Here is a 22,749-nt window from a genome sequence, read left to right on the forward strand (position 1 = left end):
AAAATTGTAATGTGGTAACTCCAGAAATCAGACTCTCTCCTCCCTCCTCTAGGATCTGCTGGTTTTTGATTGTTGAAGGCTACCCTTGTACTTCTGAGTGACTTTTACAAACAGTTTTTGCAAAGACTATCCCTTGTCATGCATCATCACTGCAGTCTTTCTTATTTTGGCTTGTGTTCAGCTAACATTTTGATAGAGATTTCCTTAAACACCAGGACCATTTTTAAGTTGCTTTTTCCTTGATTTGGCATTTGGTTGCTATAAACCTCTGATTGCTTTCCAGAGTTTTGACAGTGTGGGCCCTGACAGTTTCTGCCTTTTTTTTTTTTTTGTGAGGGGTGGCAGTTTGGAGCTGCCTGTGCCACCATTTGGCTCTAGTTTCTCCTAATGTTACAGCATCAGTTTGAAAACAAAAAGGATTGTGATTCAAAACAATGAGCAGTCTTCCCCCAAAGAAAGATCAGAAAGATGATAAATCTCAAAGTAGCACTTTATTCTACTCAAGTATTTTAAAATGTGAGGACCAATCTTAGCAGCTCACTACATTATCATCATGCTAGTTTATTCATTCATCTGAATCTCGAGGTGTGGCAGGGCATTGGAATTTTTTAAAGTTACTTGGGTGATTCGGGTACGCAGTCAAGGTTACAACCTACAGTTGTAGAATTAGGCTGATTAGTGTAAAAGCACTATTGTTTTCCTTTTCTCCCTATGTCTCAGTTTCATCATTTGTAAAATGGAGTTTTAGTATTGGTATCTACTTCATAGACTGTTCTGAGTCAATTAGCACATGTCTGCCAAAATGGTAGCCACTGTTAAAGATGTGGTACATACATACAATGGAATATTACTCAGCCATTAAAAAGAGTGAAGTAATGCCATTTACAGCAGCATGGATGGACCTGGAGATTATCATACTAAGTGAAGTAAGTTAGAGAAGAATAAATATCAAATAACACCACTTACATGTGGAATCTAAAAAAAAAATGATACAAATGAACTTATTTACAAAACAGAGATAGACTCACAGACCTAGAAAACAAACTTATGGTTGCCAAAGGGGAAAGGTAAGGGGATGGGAGAGGGATAAACTGGGAGTTTAGGACTGATGTGTACACACTACTATGTTTAAACTAGATAACTAACAAGGACCTACTGTACAGCACAGGGAACTCTGCTCAACATTCTGTAATACCCTAAATGGGAAAAGAGTTTGAAAAAAGAATAGCTGTATGTATACATAACTGAATCACTTTGTCGTATACCTGAAACTAACACATTGTAAATCAACTATAGTCCAATATAAAATAAAAAATTTAAAAACAGAAACAAAAAAATTAAAAGTGCTAACCCTAAGGAAAAAAAAAAAGTTAGCTGCTGTTATGTTTCATTTTTCCACTCTGCTTTCTGACTTCTCACTTCATTCTCTTCCATGGCTCACGGTATATGCCTCTGCTCATGCTCATGGTAGATGCTCTATTGTTTCTTTGCTTCATGGATGTTCTCCACTGACCCTCCCTGCTCACCAACCTCTTTAAAGTAAAGATGCAAAAAGACTGATGCACGCCAGTCTGTCTGCCATGGAAGCTCATGACCTAAATCTTCTTTTTCTGCCTCCGGAGATTTCCACCTGCTCTAAACCCTTCAGATATTTCTGATGCCATTTGTACTTACATTAGTCTAATCACTGTTTGCTCTCTCATCCTGAAGAAGCGCATCCCAGGATTTTTAACCAGCAGTTTTCTTCCCAGTCACCTAAGACCCATTCATTCCTCCATTCTGGTTGCTCCCCACTCCTTTCCCTCATACTCTTTCTGGTTTATCATTTTGACTTGTCCATGTAGCTGCCCTTCTTAAGTTTTTCCAGTTAAAGCGGAGGAAAGAGAACATGTTGCACATGAGCCCTTAGGGCCAGGGTTGGGACTCAAGACATGTGCAATGCTGTATCACAAATTCATCTCTGAGTGTGCATTTCACATCTTTTTTAGAAGAAAACAGAGATATATGACAGAGAAAAAAATGAGTAAATTTCTACATTTTATTTGATTATAATCTTGATTTTTAATGTTAAAATATTTTAAAATGTTAACATTTTAAATATTCTTCATGTTAAATTTTGTATAACTTTTGCTTATATATTTACTTATGTTTATATTGTACATATATTGTCTGTAAAATGTAAATACATAAATGTAGAAACATGTATGTGTATAAATATATATATAAAGTATTATATAAATATGTTAAACATTTATTTATATACTTTGATATAATATTTTAATGTTAAAATATTTTTTCCCAAATCTTACTCCAAGGAGCTCTATCAGATCACAGGGATTCCCCATGACTGATACTGGAAACCCTCAGGGTCACAAATCCCCCAGTTTGAGGATAAGAGGGAGGTGTAAGAGAGTCTTCTTTCTCTCCTTTCTTTTGCTTCCTTTGGCACTTCTCTGAAATTTCCTCTCCTTTTTTTTTTTTTTGAAAGCATATAATTTATTTATTTTTTATTAGGATATAATTGCTTTACAATGTTGTTAGTTTCTGCTGTATGTATGGATAGATTGAAGATGTTGTACATATACACAATGGACTATTACTCAGCCATAACAAGGAATGAAACTGGGTCATTTGTAGAGACGTGGATGGACCTAGAGACTGTCAGAGTGAAGCAAGTCAGAAAGGGAAAAACAAATATCATATATTAATGCATATATGTGAGCTACTCTCCTTTTTATAGTTTATTCTTCTAACAATTAAATATTTGTTCAGGAAAGGAAAAAAAAAAAACTCCAGTACTTGAGGACTTAGTATTTTCTAATTCTTAGATTTAAAAACAAAAATATTTTTTCCTTTGAGAAGAACATTTTTCATCAGAAGTTTTTTGGAAGGATTTTATTACAGACTTGAACCCACCTGTCTTGAAGCCATGGTTTCTTGTGCAAAAAGGCTGAAAGACACCAAGCTCATAAACCGTAACCCAGGTCTTCTCGTCCTTGCTGCCTCATTGTGGGGAGCAGAGAGTTGCTGTACTTTATTCTCTTTCTTTCCTATTTGCTCCTCTGTTAATCTGATTGTGGTCTCACTCTGGCTACAAATTTTCAGATAGCATCTATTTTGAGGACACATTGGTCTTCATTGATTTGGGCCACTCAGTTAAACAGACACTCAATAAGTTATTGGCTATTTGAGACTCTCCATTTGTGTACTAACTATGTCTCTATTTTTTTCCCCAATGTTCACCGGGAAGACATGCCTTCTTCAAGAGCACCTTGAATCTGTCCAAAAGGAGTTCATAATTTTCAACAGAGAAAAGTAAGTAACTCCTGGAAGAACAGCAGCTCAGCAAATGATGGACTGTTTCAGTCATATTTGACTTGCAATGCCTCGATATATTTTTAAACATTTTTTTATTCTAATTAAAAAATGATGCATACCCATAATAGAAAATCTAGAAATTTCATAAATCTTTTTTTTCTTGTAAGAGATTTCAAAAATTATAATAGGTAAATTAGCTTAGCATGAGCTAATTCTGCCTGTCCCATCAACACCCATCTGTTGATGGGACAAGCAGAAGAATGGGAACTTCAACATTTAAAATCAATGATATTTTTAAGAAGATTACCCGATTCATGCTTCTTTATAAATTGTTCAGCTTCATGCTATCATTTCAAAAATTTAAATCTTTTATTTCTCACTTCAATGAATAAACCTACTTTATATTTTCCTTTTAAGAGTCAAAAGGGACTTTAATAAAAGACAAGCAAATCAAGCCTTGGAACAAACCAAAGACCCAGAAGGAGAGGATGGTCAGAATAGCAACCTGTGAAGTCCTCATCATCTTCTTGGGACATTTCCACATCAGGAAGAGCTGACAATAATTCTCACCTCTCCACACCTCACACACCTTAGAAAATGTGAATGAATGCCTTGGGAAGGAGGCAGCACAGCACAGGGAGGAGTCCCTGGGTTCCTGGGAACTAGTTTCACAGATAACTGTGTGGCCTTGAGTAAGTCACTGAATCCCTTTCTCTGCTTCAGTTTGTTCATCTAAAACAAGAAGTTAATACTAGATGAGCTCGACGCTGCCTTTCTACTGCCACCATCCTGTTACTCTTAATAGCCTCTATTTTTACTTTAAAAGGAATATTTGGATGTAGATTTATTTTTCCACTCCTAATTACACTGTGACAAATGGACATCGGTGGCTGATGGAGTGAAGCCATTGAGAGCTAGAAAACTTCATAAGGAAGCCAGAATCCTCAAACCCAACTGAATAGGAGCAAGGAAAGCATTCAGGAAGAAATGAGTGGGACCAGGTAAAAAGTAACACATACTGATGAGGGCCCTCCAGTGGTGTGCTGGACTTGGAACAGTATGCCAGCTTGTATCAGCTAGTAAGAGCTGCTAGGCATAAATGCCCCAATGCCCTGTTCGGTGATGTGACATTGAGAAGTTGAAATTGGTGATGGTGGAAATATTTACACCATGGAAACTGGCAGATGCTACAAATAGGGCTTTTTTCCCCCTCCCAGCAAGCCAGTTCTGAAATATTTAGCACACCACTGGCCTTCTTCTAGAAGCATGTTCCTTGAGAACTGCTACCTCTTAAGAATATCAGAGACCTGGGTCCAGACAGGATTAGAAAGGAACATTGTCACATTGAAAACACGTCCAACTTATAGTACACTGACGTTGTATCTTACACGGGAGTTATAGTCTAAGTTAGAATGTGAGGTGAATTTGGAAGATAGTAAAATTTACCCTTGGACAAATCCCTTTAATATACATTAACATACGGTACGGAGAAGGCAATGGCAAGCCACTCCAGTACTCTTGCCCGGCAAATCCCATGGACAGAGGAGCCTGGTGGGCTGCAGTCCATGGGGTCGTGAAGAGTCAGACACGACTGAGCGACTTCACTTTCACTTTTCACTTTCATGCATTGGAGAAGGAAATGGCAACCCACTCCAGTGTTCTTGCCTGGAGAATCCCAGGGACGGGGGAGGCTGGTGGGCTGCCGTCTCTAGGGTTGCACAGAGTCGGACACGACTGAAGCGACTTAGCAGCAGCAGCAGTAGCAACATTCGGTGAGTATGTTTTCTTAGAGAAGCCCAATATCATTCAGGCTCTTCACTAATGAAACGAGTCATCTTTGATTCACTTTTTTGGGTCTCATTTTAAGCTAATACCAGATGCACTAAAATATTGAACAGATTATTCATGGCTTGGTAGACTAGACTCACACTTCAAACTGTGGAATGCCCACATATCTGAGAGGTCTAAGATCATGGAAGCTGACTAAGGGAACAGCAATACCTGCTTGTGCTTACTGCAAAGAATGGCAGGCCAAATCGCCTATCTGCAATATTTTCTTTATCTGCCAAATACAAAGTTTAACTCGCCTAAGTTAAGATGTAACTCTACTCTCCAGATACACAGAAGATCTTTGCAGAAGAACTGTTTTTTGGCAACTCCCAGATGCTGCTGGGTGAATAGTAAACAGGGTTGGTGGGGGACTGTTGTAACTCTTAAGCCATTCAGATCATCAGAACCTTGTCCTTCCTTATGGAGCCAATGGGGCGCATCAAGGTGGCAGTAAGTGGTCAACAGGGGAGACCAGATAGGTGGAAACAAGCAGAAGTAGCAGACACTGCTACATAGGACTTCCAGAAGGGAGGTCACTCTGGGCAACTCAGCATGAGAAGAAAAGCAGTGCTGAACTGTAAACTCAACAATGATGGTTTTCTCCGCACTGAGCTAACAGGCCCAGAACTTCTGGCCTTGAAAACCTCTGCTCTAAGAGTAACCACATTTCTGTTAAGAATGAAAAGCCAGATCCTATGTTCTGTACGATTCCTTTTCTCTACATTTCCCCCACATCATCTGTCTGTGCTAGTTTTTCTCCTGTATAGAAATTACGGCTCAGTTCCCAAGGAGGGGGTTGACCAAATCTGTAAGGAGGTGACCAGATTCTGCTTCTCATTGGTCACCAGGAGTGTCAGGGGCCACGTGCATGTTTATCAACTTCCATCTTTCATTTGTCTGGACTCAAGCCCTGATGTGCGTGGACTCATCTCTCCAGTCACCTGGTTCCCCCTCTTTCTCTGACCTTGTCTATTATCATCCCAATGGAGAGACTTTGGGAAAGATTCACCCAAGGGCAATGGGATTAGCAGGGTCTCCACTGGGATGAGAGTTAATAATTTGTGCCATTTCATGTCTACTCAGTTAATATTGGGATAGGAACTCAATACAACTAGGTATTCTGTCAGGTGAATATCTAGTTTTTACTTCCAGTGACCTTCTTCTGTGCCTGCAGCACCTTTGTGGGCTTTCAGGAACCTTGGATCCAATGACTAGAGGGCACAGCCTGAGAGAGGTTAGGGTAAGACCTCCAGTCCTCACCAGGCTAAGGAGCCACAAGGCAGTTAAAGTTAGAAAATAAAATGCACTGCATCTATCAGTGTAGAAAACTGATCCCAAGAGACTCCACTGGATATTCTGAGTGCTAGGACAAAAGTTTCCCCAAATACAAAAGGATTCCTAAGTCCTTACCATGACTGACAGTTGTTGAAATCAGATCCTTGGGTTTCATCCATAACCTGGGCTAAAACTGACTACCCTACTGGGTGAAACATATCTAGGTTTATGACACCCAAGGCTCAGGGCTAAGAATTTTTTTTTAAAAATTACAAAAAATAGGGTGACTCTTAAATCCTTTTGTCTGGCATTTCTGGCATCGTATTTTCCCTCACAGCTCCCTTACCTGTGTGGAACGTCTGAAGTCTGAGCAGGTTTGCAAGTCCTGTTCTAACACACTGGCACTGCAGAGGGGCCCACCCACCCCAGCGCAAGCACAGGGACCACAAGTGGGTGGGTGGGGCGGCTCTGTGACCCTGTCCTTGACCTGAACCCCACGGAGGGAAATGCTTTGCTAATGGCTCATTCCCCAAGGGCAGCACTGGTCTTACCTGAGGGCACTGCTAGGGCAGAAATCAATGTCCAAGAACACAGAACACTGCTCTGTTAATGAGGGTAATTTAATTAACTGGCAATTAGTCTGCTTCTGATAGTTAAGTTTTAACCAGAAACAACTAGACTTTATATCATCATAGCTTTTCTAGCCCGGATGGATGAATAAATAACTAGGGAGAAAGAGCGAGTGACACAGCTAGCAGGGGCCAGGGGTGCTGCTTTTTGCTAACGCAGTAATGCTAAGGCTTATAATTCTTCAAGGGCTCAATGAAAAGGCATGAAAGAGTGAATTGTTTTAGTATCCAGTTGTCCCTGCATTCTGTCGACACAAATCCCTGTTTCCTAGAGACTCTGCCTGTGATCACCATTTCTTACAATCTCAGTGTGTCTGATATTTAACATTGTTAAAAATCCAAACCCAGTTTACAAACTGTGCTGTTGTGAATGGGTAACCTTGGCTGGGAAACCTGTGCTTCTGTTGAGCTGTAGCATACGTACCGTTAGTGTGCCTCTATGTATTAAAATGTCTTCTGTACACTGGAAGCCACTGCCCTTTCTTTGTCAGCCGTGTGTGTGTAATTGTTTCCCTGAGGGGTAGGGTTGTGGGTTCCCAAAGTCACCTGTTTCATTTCCATTCCTGCTGTGAGGAATGTCCTTCACCAGAGACAAGGAGGTATTAGAGATGGTGTTTCAGAACCATGGAATGTTAGAGATGATGTCCTACAACTATGAGATGCAGCACAATCCAGCTGATCCACGTGTGTAGAAACTGAGAACCTGACCCCTCCTGCAGTTACCTAAGGAAGCACAGCCCAGGACTCTGGATTTTGCCTTTCACTATGATCTTAAGGCTGTGGACAGTTCATGCACCTATTTTTTCAGCACTATGTCTTCCTACTCATCAATATCTTTGTCCTGTCCTATTCTCATTTCCAAGCAGCAGTTGGATGTTCCAAGCCCAGAACCCAGGATGGGAAGGTAACCAACAGCTCTGAACTCTTGCAGCTAGAAGCAACTTCTGCCTCGGGGAGGATCAAGGGGTCTTCCAGTCATCTCTCTGACTTACAACAGCCTAGCAGCCACAGGCTAGCTGGTTCCTGGGACAGGATCTTGTTAAGTCTTGTGGGCTTTGTTGTCCAGGTCTTGGGAAGCATCCTGTCACCTTCTCGGTGTCTGCTGAGCACAGGGCAGGATCTAGAGCTCTTTCCATTCTGAGGAATGCCTGTCCTAAGGATGCGACCTCATTTCTGCAGGCTGCTGTGGCCCCTTCATTCCATTTCCTGCTCATTTCCTTCCTCCTCCAACCAGTCCATTCTAAAGGAGATCAGTCCTGGGTGTTCATTGGAAGGAATGATGCTGAAGCTGAAACTCCAATACTTTGGCCACCTCATGCGAAGAGCTGACTCACTGGAAAAGACCCTGATGCTGGGAGGGATTGGGGGCAGGAGGAGAAGGGGACGACAGAGGATGAGATGGCTGGATGGCATCACTGACTCGCACGTGAGTTTGAAGTGAACTCTGGGAGTTGGTGATGGACAGGGAGGCCTGGCATGCTGTGATTCATGGGGTTGCAAAGAGTTGGACACGACTGAGTGACTGAACTGACTGTGAGAACGTGATGGTAGTAAAGTTGATACCAGAAAGTTCTTTCAAGCCAGAGGGACCTTGTTTTTCCTAGTCAGGGTTCTCATTCCCCACCTGGCTGATGTGACTCAGCCCTAATAGCTCCAGCATGCAGAGGTGTGAAAGTCAATGTGTGAACTGCACTAACTTTAAAAAAACAAAAAACAAAAAAAACCTACTTCATCCCCTTTAGAACCCTGCAGGCTGAGCTCATTTTAAGCACTAACTCTGCTCTTGACACCTAGGCTAATCCTAAGGAGAGCTCCATTCTGCCACGATCATGAGCAGGGAGAGGTGTTTCACCCATCTTGAGTTCAACCCACAAAACAGGATTGTGGGCAAAAGCTTGTTAACCATGAAGCCTTGCACGTCACACTTAATAACCCCTTATATGCACAGAGGAACTTCTGATGTGGTTTCTGAGCTTCTGTGTTAAAAGTTATCATCACTCTGAGCTCGTCCTGAAGACACTGCTCTGCCAAACCAAGGTGGGGTATTCATCACACACAAAATTCACCAGGAACTACCATTCCCTGATCCCCTGCCCCACCTACCCCAGTCTACACACAGGTACTGTGCCCCGCAGCTTGAGAATGGTACCGCGGCTACCTCCTTTCTTTCCTAGACTCCATGCCCCCCTCTTCTGAAATCACAAACTGATTTTCTTCGAGTTACTGAGAGTCCATGTGGTTCGGGTGGCTCTGGAGACCGTGTGTTACCAGATGTGGCCAATCCCAGGATCTCGCACACCATGCCAACTACAATGGAGTATGTGACCAAGCCGGACCAATCAAAATCAGCCTCCTTGGCCAGGAACTATCCAAGGAGCCTCTCCACCCCACTCCTGCACCCCAGAAATCGCTAATCAAGTAAAGTGCAAACTTGGAGGTGCTGATGGCCAGTTTTGCTCCCAAGTGGAATGAGCTTTCCTAAGAATGAAGCACTTCCTAAAGGCAAACAGAGCTAAGAGATGGAGAGAAAGAATGTTCTAGATGCAGCTATGCTTCAGTCTACCCAAATCTATCCCTGAAGTTTTCAGTTATACTAGACTTTAAAAAATCTTTTCCAAAAAGTTTTCTTAATAGGCATCTAAGATTTGCAATTAAAAATGTCTTACACAAGTTCTAATTGGATCCAGGACTGTTCCCCCAAAAAAGGGTTTAGTGTAACAGGTCTGGTGGAATACAATGTGATACAGAAGGGTTCAGAACCATGAGTTCAGTAACTTTTGAAATATATAAAATTTCTGAGCCTTTAACTTGACAACATATGCTTTAAATGTCTCCAATTATGATAGTATATACATAAGATTCCTTAGGAACAGTCTGCTAAAGAATATACTTTGGCACATGCTTAGTTTTTCTCAAAGTCCAGGCTTTTAGAAGTAGAGGAAATGCTTTAAGGGAATGGCAAAAAAACAAAACAGAATAAAACAAACCTTTCAGGATCTGTTCTGAACTCAACTAGGTTTATCCCAGTTGACAATGCCTTTATATTATTGCTGAATTTGATGACCCATTAAAAAATTTAGTTATTCCCCAACATTTCAATAATAGTCATTTACCTCTGTGGCCAGAAAAAAAACTCATGTGCAACTGAAAAGAGAAACTTCGGATTTTCTCAGGGTAACGGATTACATGTCCCTCTTACTAACCGCGTCCGTTATCTTAAGCAGTTGTCACACTTCAGGTGGACAGGAACGACACAGAAGGAAGAAGGCTGGACAACGACGGCTGTGGTTTCAGAGTTATTTTAATAACCAGGTTTACATTAACAGTCACTTGATGAACTTTTTTTTTTCCCCTTAATCTCAGCTAAACTCAAAACACAGTTTTCTTCACGGTTCAAAGCAAACAGCTCTCGGCGTTCCAGAGCTGCTTCACAGCTACCACAGGTCACAGGGAGAGTCACTGTCTGTTCATAGTCACCAGACACAGAACTGAACACCCACACACCATTTCCAAAGAGGGAACTCACAAGGGATGCTGGCTGCCTGGGACAGCCCACGTGTACACGGGGACTCGAGCTGGAGGTTCCAGGGGAGGAGGTCTGGGAAGCTTGGGCCAAGAAGCTGTTGGGAAGATTTCTCACGGGGGAGCCCAAGTCCAGGCTTGGAATGGACGCCTTTGGGGCAGAACATGACTCTTTGTATGGAGTCACAAAGGAAAAGGCCAGAGGATGACTGGACTTTGAAGAAATGCACGTTTGGGATAACTACAGCCCAGCTCTCTTTAGAAAACTTAGAGGAAATATCTCTAGGGGGGGTAGCTGATTTATCTAATACCTTCTCAATTACTAAAGATGGCGGCCATCCCAGAGAGAAGCCCAGATAACTGCCATCCCCTCTTAGAGAGGGGCCAGGCCAAGAGATTGAGACAGACAAAGAAAGCTTGGAGGAGACGGAAGACCCAGTATGCCCTCCCACCCTCAGATGAGATGCCAGCGAATCCTGAGAGGGCTGTGGCTCACCATCATGTTCTCTTCCTAAACCCTTTGGACAGAGCTCTTTGATGGGTCTCATGGATCAGGGCACATTCGAATACAAATTTTACCTTAAGTAACAAAGAACCAGAACTCAATGTCAACAATATACTGGGAGTTTTCTTGGAATTCTCAGAAATTTCTGTGCTTGGAAAGTTACTAATAGTAAGTGAAGACAGGGAGACTTCCTCAGTTAAGTTGCCCATCATGAATGCATATAGGGGTTGTTCCTTCAGCAAAAAAAAAAAAAAAATTGTGCAGAATATAAAGTTCTGGCTCAGTGTTTCATTCAGAAGTGCTAAACGCAGCCAATTTGGCCATGAAAGATTTATTTTTCAAAGCACATAGAGGTCGTGGGGAGGCTGAGCAGGACTCAGGGATTAGATAGGAGCAGCAGACTGCACACAAGAGGATGCCTGGACTAGTCATTTATGTGTCTTTTCCTCCATCTGGTGGTTGTGGCTGGTACTGCAATGTACCTTAAAGCACAGCCCAGCCAATGAGGTATATATGAAAGCTTCTGATCTGACTAGCTCCCTCTGCCTGCAAAACTGTCATTCTGAGTTCTACCAAAGGCCCCCAAATCTCTGAGTATATAAATCAAGAGCTGCAACCTCCCCTTCGCTTAAATTTCTCCTAAGATAAAGGCACCATGAAAAAAGCCTTAAAAACAGCAAGACTCCTTTTATGAAAGGAAATAATCTTTTCCATGATTAGAACAGAAAGGTACATTGCTAGGGAAATCCTCTTCCTTGGCTATTTCCAAACTCCTTTTTAGCCATGTACCCCCTCTTCTCTGGTCTTACACTTACTAAAACCTGCAGAGATAATGGCTTCTCCTAAGCACTTGAAAGGTGTTTGCTCTTTCCTTGAAAGTACTTAGTTCACAGGGTTTCAGGACCTACCAGCTGGAGCCCCTAAGCACCAAAGTCTGACACCGGGTTGAATATGTTTTCCCTGCAATATGGACCTCAGCGGGATCACGGAACTTGCTCCAAAACTGAATTTTCATAAGTGGAACGATAGGGAATTGGACATTCAGGTCTGACCGACAAGGCAAATGCTAACACTAGGCTAATTTCTTTTACGTGTCATGTCACATGGAAACTCACTGGGAGACTCTGGTACTGAAACAAAAAGTTCCCCCACAGGGTATGCTAAGGGAAATGGCAAGAGATGGTTCAGAATTGACAAACAACCGCGGCAACAGAACGTGATCCTTTTGCTTCAGACTGCCTTTCTCACAACTCTGCTGCCTCCCTTATGAGCCGAGATTCTCTGTTAGTAATAAAAGCTAGGGAACACCTAAGAAAACAAACTTCCAACAATAACCAAAAAAAATCATATTCAATAAAAGATGTGCCTGGATCTTAGGAGAGCAAGAGAATCACTCACCCCTGGCAAGAGAAGTCCTCCTCAGCTCCAGGCCTAACTTGAGAAGCCTCTTGCTTGTCTCCATTTAATGAGCTTGAGAGGTGATCGCCAGGTGTTTAGAGGGAGGTGTTACTTAAGTGCGGCAGCCCTCCCCGCCCCGGCCGGCTCTGTCCTCCCAGCTGCTGCCTTTTAAGAGCACCAAAGAGGCAGGGAGGGCAAGAGGAAGAGAAAGGTCATTGCTTCTCTCTCCTCCTAGTTCCCAACCCAGGAAAGAGAAGAATTTGAAAGCAACACTGAGAAAGAGGCCCGACCAAACACTGGCACGACCAAAAAGGTGGAAGCAATGGTTGGGTTTTGGTGTTTTAATAAAATGTTCCGAGGGCTAAAATCTACTAGGAGAGGACATGACAGAGTCCCGAACCCGAAGATCGCCTTCCTGGTCTGTGGACCCCAGGGGCCCGTGGTGGAGTACCAGCTGCCCCGAGCGGCCATCTTTCGTGGAAATTAACATACTTCATCAACACAATACACAAGACCCCCTATGCTCACCCACCCGCCTCCCCCGTCCACACCCTACCCCAGCCCCTCTGAGCCCTCCGCCTTGCTCTGGGTTCCCACCACCCACTCACCCCAAATAACCGGCGTCCCTTTTGTTCATTTTCCTGCCGTCCCCACTTGTCTGTCCCCTTGTCGTAAGATGCAGCACTACACACGCTCTCAACACTATATAGCAGACGCTTTGCCTTAGCGGCCCGATTGCATGCATGTAAATGGGGGGAGGGGCGTCAAACAAATCCAGGCTATGCATCAACAGAAATCAAAGCAATATTCGTAAAGCTAGGCAAGCGAGCGTTAACATTGGAGAAACATAAGGCTTGAGGCTTATTGATTCTTTAGATCGAAACTGTTTGGATTCGCTTTCCTTCTTAAATATTGGTGTACCATTTTGGCTTCAAAAGAATCTCTTCTTGCTTCTGCCCCTCTCTTTGGGGGAGGGGTCGCTTAACTCAGGGATGTGATGTTAGAACGCCCTCCAGGGGGCGCTACGATGCGCTTGCTGGCCGAGCGGACCCCCTCATCCACTTGGGTGCCTGCAGGTGACAAGAAATTCCCAGGGAATAAAGGGAGGTGGGGGTGTGGACAAGAGAGAAAATGGATTAATTTGAAGAGCATAAGATAGTAAATGCCCTCCTCATCTCCCAAGAAACTTCCATTTCAGTCTGTCAGGTAGTCCAGACTTTCCGTACCCACTCTGCTGAAAACAACCCTTTGCAGGAGAAGCCAGATTCTTATTGGATTTCATCAGACCCTCTGCATCATAACAATGACAATAAAAAGAACAACGGAAGTGATATGAAAAACAGCTGCTCATGTGGCACTGTGATAAGCAACTCTGAAGTGCTTCTCAGATCACCTCATTCAGTCCTCATCACGATCCTGGAAGGGGGTACCATTATTACCCCATTTTACAGAAGAGGTGACTGAGGCTGTGCGAGATCAGGCAACTTGCCTGTCAGGGTCTCACAACCTGGAGTGGTGATGGTCTGACCTGGGGATACAGCTAAAATGAAATATGCACTCCTTTTCAGAAAGTAGCCACACACACACACACACACACACACAAAAGCTTAGGCATGACAGTAGTCAGGGAGCAATGAAACATGGCAAAAACACAGAAAAATTTCAGGCAACTAGCATATGTGATCTCTGATACTGTCGCCTCAAGTTTTAGCATTTTTCCTCCCTCTTCCTCCCCTCTGCCCCCTTTTATCTTTTCCTCCCTGTTTTCCCATTTCTCGCACTTCTTCCCCACACAATTATTGTCCCTTTACATGTGTCTTTGTCTTCTTATTATCTCACTTACCTCACTTCAAAGTTTTCATCAGAGAGATGCAAATCTACACTTACTGGTTATCTACACTATGGTTATGGAGCAGTTGAACATTTTCTAAGAACATCAGAGAGTTCTTAAAGATTCATGATATAGCTAAGCCATGGTAAATGTTCGTAGCTGTGGCTAGCATTATTATTATGACAAGGAAAGGGAGAAGATAAATAAAATCCTAGGCTGGAAGAAGCTGTTGCAATTTGAGCATAAAAATTATCTATTAACCTGGGCAATGGAAAGAAAATATACTGCGGAGCTCACCCAATCTAAGGCAGAAAGTCATACCCAGTTCATTAGGAAACCATGCCGTCCGGCCCCGCCCTCGCCCCGCCCCCAGCAGGTGTGATCTCTAAGCAGAACTGGTCACCTTTCAATCCTGATGTTCCATCTAGCTAAACCTTGGCTTCCTTTCCCGCCAGGACTTCTCTTTGGCTCAGCAAACCATCAGCTTGTCCCGACTCACCTGACAGGCTAAATCCAGACTGATGCAGGTTCCTCACCGGCGGGTTGGGCCGCGTGGGAGAGCCCCGGGTGGAGCCGGCGGGGGTGCTCGCCTTGGGCGTAGTGGTCAGGTCGAACACCGGCCCATCGTACATGCCCCTTGGCACAGCGTGCAGGTCCGCCATCTGCAGCAGAGAGAGAAGGCACCCTTTAGTCTTTCAACAGCCAAGGGTCTGTACCAGGCAGCACAGATGAGGCAGTGTGTGTAGTGAGAGCTAGAAAATAATCATATTATTTTTCAATACTAGGGATGCAGTGTACAACATGATAAAGGTATTTAACACTGCTGTCCATTAAAAATGAAAGTTGTTAAGAATGTAAATCCTAAGAGAGGAAAATGTTTTTTCTATTCCTTTGTATCTATGAGATGATGGTGTTCACTAAACTTATTGTGGGAATCATTCCATGTAAGTCAAATCATTATGCTGTACACCTCAAACATGTTTGTGCTGCATGTCAATGATATCTCAGTGAAACGGGAAAAATTAAAAGGTTATTTTAAGGAAAAGAGAAGCAGTATAAAACAAAGTGGGTGTTGTGATAGAGACCATGGAGGTGGCGGGTGAAGGCCGCTTCTAGCTAAAGGTTCTAGCTAAAGGTTCAAAGGTGCTTGTGTGGGACCTTAAAGGGAGGAGGCTGGGGAGGCAGAGTGGCGGCCCGATGGCAGAGTTCTCAGCAGAGGAAACCGACAGTGTGAACATTAATGAATAGAAGAACCACCTGGGTGGCAGAGCAGACTGGGTGGGAAGGGTAGCAGTTTGAGACGAGGTCCTTGCTGGCAGGGATGTGTCCCCGTGGGGGCTTCATCCTCATGCTCCTCAGCACAGATCAGAAGCAGCAGCTTATGGGGTCTGACCCACTGGCCTCTGGCTGTGCCTGTGCGCTTGCCTTGGGACCGTGGAGCCCACCAGCAACACCACCCAACTGCAGGCTCTGTGCCAGGCATGGTGTGACGAGGGCTCATGGTTTCACAGGAAACAGAGTGCCTCCCTCAAAGGCACTCCCAGTCTATTATGCAAACACTGCAAGACCACCCAAGGCAGCATAACAGCCAGCATGCAACCTTCACCTATTTCTTATCATTGGCCAGAGGCGAGGCAACGAGGACAGGCCACCAGAGAGCCTGACAGCACAGGACGGCCCATTGTAAGACTCCCAGGAAGTCACACAGAGCCGCCCCTCTCCTCTAGCAGTGACTCAGGCACAGGTGCAGAGGCAAAGCTCATCAAATGCAGACGCTCAGGATTCAGGTAAGAGGATGGCTACATCTGTACTCCTTCAAAACCTTGACCAATAACTGTATTTCATCAACATTTCTTGGGGTCCAGAGGCAAAATCACATTCATGGAGATACAAAGCTGATACATAGGATTTCTGAGTGTCTTTCTCTTTTCTGTTAGGCCAGAAATGGACTGTAGAATTCTACTCCATGTTACCTACCTTCAAAACGATTACTCATAGAGAAGGATGGGAAGGGGACTTAGAGCACTATCATTAATGAATAGTGGAAGGCTGCAGGGATATTTAGAATGAAGGGCAGATGACTTTGGGAACACAGAGATGCTCAGAGGTGGGTTCAGCTCATTTTCTGCAGGTGCCTGGAGCAGAAGTGAGCTTCAGGGAGGCAGACTTGAGCCCAGCAGGCTCCTATGGAGGCTACGGATAAGGCTGCTGCCATCCGTGGGGCTCTGGACAAAATGGATTCTCTCTGGCTTCTACTCAGTGACTGCCTCAGTAACTCTGGGTCTGAAACTAGAAGGAACTCCCCAGATCTGAGCTCAATAACTGGACAACTAAGATCATGCTGGGCTATCTGCACAAAAGTAGCTGGATTCTCAGAATTCTGATTAATTTATTTCAATATATGCTTATATCTCCATCATAATTCTAGAATCTTCTGCTTTTGCTTTTATAACTGGTTGGATTATCAGTTCACCTTCCAATAAAACATTACATGTAAAAACAAAAACAGGAAAAAAAAAGAAATCGGTTCTCACAGACAAGGCTGGCCAGCTGCCTCCTGAGATGGGGAGGCCCCTGGTGCTGCAAATGTCCACACAAGGCTAGATGACCACTTACTGTACTCACTGGCGTCTAGGAGTCGGGCGGGACACTGACATACCGAGTTTCTGGGAGCTTCTCTCTAATGATATCACGAACGGCACTCACTTCCTGTCCCCAGGCCCCACCCCACGTTCTGCCAGCTGCTGGGGGTGCTGGCAACAGGAAGGTTTCACTGGACTCGCACCCAAGAACTGCCCTCAAATGAAGAGAGCCACTTGGCCCAAAGCCTCACCCTCTGCCTGGGGCTGGGGTGGGAGGGTGAGGAAGCAGAGGGAGTGATTATAAGGCCCAGATCCCTTTCAAGACCAGTCCAGCTGAGGCCTTGGTTATAACTGCATTCTGGCATCCCTGTCCCGTCCTGCTTTGTTCACACTGTCACAAGCTGTGAACCAAAAGCAACACCCAACCTCCCTCTCAGAGCCAGTTTCCCAGGCCATGTGCTCTGCAGGTAGGTGAAGACCCCTGCATGGGTCCAGGCATGGAAGTGAGTTTGGGTCCAGCCTGGCCCACACTGATTGACAAAGTGCACCCCCTGCCTCCTCCCCCCACACCATCTTCCCCCCGCCCCCGAACCAAACTGTGTGTACAGATGACTTTATCCCTTTTATAAGGCAAGGTCGTCAGGATTAGGGCTCAAATTTCACAATCCCAGAGCCCTAAGGCTTCCCTACAGGGAGGAGACCTGGAGGATGGTGCAGGGATAGGAGAGGGAGCCGAACAGAGTTCTGAGCCTCATCCCTCCATCAGCCAGAGCTACCCTGTCTGTAATGTGTAGGGAGGTAGGGGGGCAGGTAGACATATACATAAACATGTACACGTGAATGTATCTGCCTACTTATTGTGTGTGTGTCCACCTACTATTTATCTGTGAAATCTGGGGCATAAGTAAGATTTTATTTGAACTACAGAACTTGCTAAAAGAGTTATAAACATTTGCCCCGATGGATGGTTCGAACCAGGTAGATACAAGATGGGATGCAAGACACGGAGCGGTGGGCGTGGTCTGCTGGTTCTTGTTGTAAGCCTTAAAGAGTAAATTATTTCTTAAAAATATATACAGAATTATTTTGAATTATTAAAATATTTCAACACTACTTTGAGAAAAAGCACTCTAAAGATGAGAAATTGTTGGAAAAAAGCTTTCTTTAGCTAAGAAAGTTTTTGAAACCCCCTTTTATAAAATGGATTTCAGGCCATTAAATCTGTGCAATTGTCCTTTGGGAAGAGACCTTTGCTGTGAATCTCTTTGGGAGGATCTAGAGCACACAGCGGAGCAGGTGATGGCACCCCACTCCAGTACTCTTGCCAGGAAAATCCCATGGATGGCAGGGCCTGGTAGGCTGCAGTCCATGGGGTTGTTAAGAGTCGGACACGACTGAGCGACTTCACTTTTACTTTTCACTTTCATACATTGGAGAAGGAAATGGCAACCCATTCCAGTGTTCTTGCCTGGAGAATCCCAGGGACGGGAAGCCTGGTGGGCTGCCATCTTTGGGGTCCCACAGAGTCGGACACGACTGAAGCGACTTACCAGCAGCAGAGCACACAGACCCCTCCCCATCTAGTGGTTCCTACACATGTGCTGAATGGGTCACAGAGCCCTTTCCCCCCACCTCTGGGCTCCACCTGCTTCTCACCTTCCTCCGGGCTTTAATGCGCTTGTAGACGTAGTCCGAGAAGGGGCTGCAGGGGATGAAGCGGCCAGCCCCCTGGGTCACGTGCAGGTTGCCATCTTCCAGCATGATCTTGCCCTGGCAGATGACCACCAGAGGAGCCCCGCGCAGCTCCATGCCTTCAAAGATGTTGTACTCTGCAGCCTAGAGACAGGGGTGAGGGGCGAAGCCTTGGTTATGGGTACAGTGGGGAGAGAAAGAGAAACACAGTTCTCCTGGGCTTGGGATCCCACCTTTAGCATCCCTAGGAACTGATTCAACAGGTAAGCTGGGAACAGCTTACAAACTGTCTGCAACCTTTCAGTGGGCAGAGACCTCAGGAGACAGATGCTTGCTAAGAGTGGGCTTCCTGGTGAAGAGAAGCATCCAATCTTTTGTAGGGTCCTCACATGGAAGTAAATTTTTGTCACTGGCAGTGTTCAAAGAGAAGGTGAGTAACTGGCAGCAATGGTGTATATGCTGTCTTGTACTGGGTGGATGGGTTATACAACCCTTATGTCTCTGCTAGCTCAAAATTCAATAATGTGATTTGACACAATGTTTAAGCAATGGCCACTACCACCCAAAATGGGCTTTTCCCCTACCTTCCTCATTTATTCAGTAAGAGCAAGGCAGTGTTGCAAAGTGGTTAAGGATATCGGTTTGGAGTCAAATTATCTGGGTTTGAACCCTAGCTTCACATTTACTTGCTGCATTATTTAATCTCTCTGCATCTCTCCTTCCTTATCTAAAAAGTGGGGATAATAAGAGCGCCACCTGGACAAGAGTGTTACAAAAATTCAACAAATTAAAAACACAGTGCCAAAAACATAAGTGCTTGAAAACACATTTTCCTAACAAACATTTTTATGCCCCGATCTGTCAGGTGGTCGTGGTATGTCACATCTGTCTCTTGTGACTCCATGGACTGTAGCCCACCAGGCTCCTCTGTCCATGGGATTCTCCAGGCAAGAATACTGGAGTGGGTTGCCATTTCCTTCTCCAGGGGAGTCTTCCCGACCCAGGGATCAAACCCACATCTTCTGCATTGCAAGAGGAGTCTTATCCACTGAGCCACAAGGGTACTAGGCTTTAACTACTATCTTTCACATGAAATTCCTCATGAGGAAGTTATCAGAGCTGTTGACTGATTTTTTCTTGTGCTTTCTCCTTCTGGGCACCAGGTATCGTTGCACTGCTGGCCCTCCTGGAGTGAAGTATGTCCATAGGCCTGGCTTTGGCCAGTGCCGGGGGAGAGGAAGTGACGTCCTGGGAAAGCTTTCAGGGCCACGTCCCAGCCCCCGGGCTCAGAGGTCATATAGCGCAGGTAGAGAGGGTGCCTTTACAGGCCCCTGCCCTGAGTGACTGTAATGGGCAGAGCCCTCTTCTCTGCCCACTCATTTTGCAAAGCAGAAGTGAGAAATAAACTGCTGAGGTTTTATATCCCTGGTAATTCAGGATGATTGGTTATTGCAACACATCCTCGCCCGATTACCCTGGCTCACCACAAACTCACATCTCTCCTGTCCCTGTTCCCCACCCATGTTCCCCACTCTGCTCCATGCCCACCCACTCAGGCCGTACCGACTGGTGGTTCTTGGCAGAGACGATCTTGACAGCATCTGGATCCCAGATCACCAGGTCACTGTCAGAGCCCACGGATATTCTTCCCTTGCGAGGATACAGATTGAAAATCTTGGCAGCATTTGTGCTTGTCACGGCCACAAACTGGTTTTCATCCATTTTCCCCATGGCCTGTAAAAATACACACACACAAAATGGTCCCTCCAGGGCTTCTGAGTTCAGGGCAGGGTGACCACAGTTCAGTTCAGTTTAGTCACTCAGTCGTGTCCGACTCTTTGCGACCCCAAGGACTGCAGCAAGCCAGGGCTCCCTGTCCATCACCAATTCCCAGAGTTTACTCAAACTCGTGTCCCTTGAGTCAGTGATGCCATCTAACCATCTCATGTTCTGTCATTCCCTTCTCCTCCTGCCTTCAATCTTTCCCAGCATCAGGGTCTTTTCAAATGAGTCAGCTCTTCATATCAGGTGGCCAAAGTATTAAGAGTTTCAGCTTCAACATCAGTCCTTCCAGTGATTCTGTAGCTCACTGGGTGGGCTTAGACCCAGAAATACAAAGAGGGGCTTCAGAAGTGGTGAGCACAGAAGTCCACCCAGTGAGCTACAGAATCAGCTCTAGCTCTGGGCTGTCAGGATCACCCAGACAAAATGGACAAACGCATGGCTGCATGGCTTAGGATGGAATTTACTGCTCTGGAAGTATGCATGTTTTTTCCAGATATGTACATACATTTACTTACTTATTTATCCCTTCTAACTCCAAAAGGGATTATAGAGATTTCAAAGTAAAAGCAAATGTAACTGTGAGCCCATATTTTAGATATTTCTATTTGCATAGGCACCCAATAAATATGGAGGAACCTTGCCCAAATGAAAACAATGATTATCCCTGGGTTGTGGAATTCTGAGTGATTTTTTTTTTATGTGTGAACTTTGCTGTGGTTTACAAGTGTTCTTTATTCAGCAGGTATCATGTGAGTAATTTTAAGATATGTATTACCTTTTAGCAGCTCCAGATAGTGCCAAAATAAATATATATACACAGACACTCATAAATACATAACAATGTAAGAGAAGATGAAAAAACCTAAGTTTATATGAGAAGAGACAAAAATATTTATACTTTGCCCCTTTTCAAAACAAAAATCTTGGGTAAGGAAATAAGAATTTAGTTTAAAATCTAGTTTTGACCTTCCTGAGAACCAAGAGGGGGAAAAAAAAGGAAACTTGGATTACATGGTGCAGATGTGTATTTTATTTGGCTCTGAAATGAGTGTCTAGGATGTTTTAAATAAAACAGAGGGAAGTGATCAACTTAATAATGAGTTTTATAAAGGTTAGTCACATCTTAGGAAGTGACTTCATTTGCATGGCTATGTTTTTTGTCAGCTTCTGTGATGTGAACAAGGAAAGTAAAAGCACACCACTTTGCCAGAAGACTCTGACAATTACCTGTACAGTCTGGATGACCACACAGCCCAGTGCAGGGCGTCCTTGGTGAGCAACTGACTTGAGTCTTGGTCATAGACCCCTTGCCTATCATGTCAAAGGATTATAGCCAATCCTTTATTCACACCATCAGATGAAGGGTGTGTTTCTGGTTCATGTGCATGGATGGTAAGTTGCTTCAGTCCTCTCTGACTCTTTGCGACCTTATGGACTGTAGCTCGCCAGGCTCCTCTGTCCATGGGATTCTCCAGGTGAGAGTACTGGAGTGGGTTGCCAGGCTGTTCTCCAGGGGATCTTCCCAACCCAGGGATCGAACCCACATCTCTTACGTCTCCTGCGTTGACAGGTATATTCTTTACCACTAGCACCACCTGATTCGTAGTCCTTCACAATCTAGGAGGCCTCCTCAGAACCCAGCCCTTGGGACTCATCACTCTAGAACGGACATTCACGAACCACCTGGTTCCAGAGATACCTGGGCAGGTATGAGGCCTCATCTGCACACCCAGCGCCCCCAGGGGTGAAGAGGAGCAAGGAGCAGGACATTCTGATCTGGCCTCAGCTGCCCTCCTGGGACCTCCATCCTCACCACAGCCTTGTCCCAGATGACAGACATGCGCTCCTCCACACCGTTGGTGCCCTCGGGAATGGCGGTGAAGTTGTCCTTCCCGATGGCTTTCTGGGCAGTGCTGAAGGTGCAGTGGGCACTCCCGGAGAGCTGCAGGTCTCCACTGGCCGAGGAAAGAGATCCACGTGAACAAGGAGACTAGAGGCTCCCCAGGGGCCCAGAAACAAGGGTCTAGGGTAAGGATGTGGAGTGCTGTGCATTGAGTTTGGAATCCTTCCCCTCCCTCTTGCCAACTGTGAACTTAGGTGATTTTTTCTACTGCCCGAGACTCAGTTACCCCATCTGGAAAATGGGGAGTGGATTAGATCATTTCTTATGTAACAGTAAAAAAGGGACCCAGACGAGTGATGGGACTTATCCATAGCGGGCAGCAGCAAACGAGTCTCCCTATAATTTTGGTTCTGTGGTCCTCATGACCAGCTGTTAAAACTAGGGAAGTGAGTTTTTGTCTCCTGGACCTTCAATTCCTCAATCTGTAAAACAGTGCTGATAGTTCCTCACTCAGGGTGAGGTTTGTTGTAAGGAACAAT

General features: G+C 44.8%; 2 protein-coding genes across 5 annotated transcripts in view; one reads left to right on the top strand and one right to left on the bottom strand.

Moving 5' to 3' along the window:
* STK32A (serine/threonine kinase 32A) overlaps nt 1-7,521 on the top strand; it is a 133,727-nt gene extending 126,206 nt beyond the window's left edge. For both annotated transcript variants that reach the window (XM_070793775.1, XM_070793777.1), the window contains exons 12-13: nt 3,251-3,315; nt 3,736-7,521. In XM_070793775.1, coding sequence (XP_070649876.1) covers nt 3,251-3,315; nt 3,736-3,829 — 159 coding nt within the window. In that variant the 3' untranslated portion in view covers nt 3,830-7,521. The remainder of the gene's footprint in view (nt 1-3,250; nt 3,316-3,735) is intronic.
* Nucleotides 7,522-10,335: 2,814 nt separating this feature from the next.
* Nucleotides 10,336-22,749, bottom strand: part of DPYSL3 (dihydropyrimidinase like 3) — a 115,642-nt gene continuing 103,228 nt past the window's right edge. For all 3 annotated transcript variants that reach the window (XM_070793772.1, XM_070793773.1, XM_070793774.1), the window contains exons 10-14: nt 22,181-22,322; nt 20,146-20,316; nt 18,547-18,726; nt 14,808-14,970; nt 10,336-13,547 (exon numbers count right to left, since the gene is read on the bottom strand). In XM_070793772.1, the coding sequence (XP_070649873.1) occupies nt 13,459-13,547; nt 14,808-14,970; nt 18,547-18,726; nt 20,146-20,316; nt 22,181-22,322 (745 nt within the window). In that variant the 3' untranslated portion in view covers nt 10,336-13,458. The remainder of the gene's footprint in view (nt 13,548-14,807; nt 14,971-18,546; nt 18,727-20,145; nt 20,317-22,180; nt 22,323-22,749) is intronic.

The sequence above is a fragment of the Bos indicus genome, chromosome 7, assembly GCF_029378745.1.
Source record: "Bos indicus isolate NIAB-ARS_2022 breed Sahiwal x Tharparkar chromosome 7, NIAB-ARS_B.indTharparkar_mat_pri_1.0, whole genome shotgun sequence".
Lineage (NCBI taxonomy): Eukaryota > Metazoa > Chordata > Mammalia > Artiodactyla > Bovidae > Bos > Bos indicus.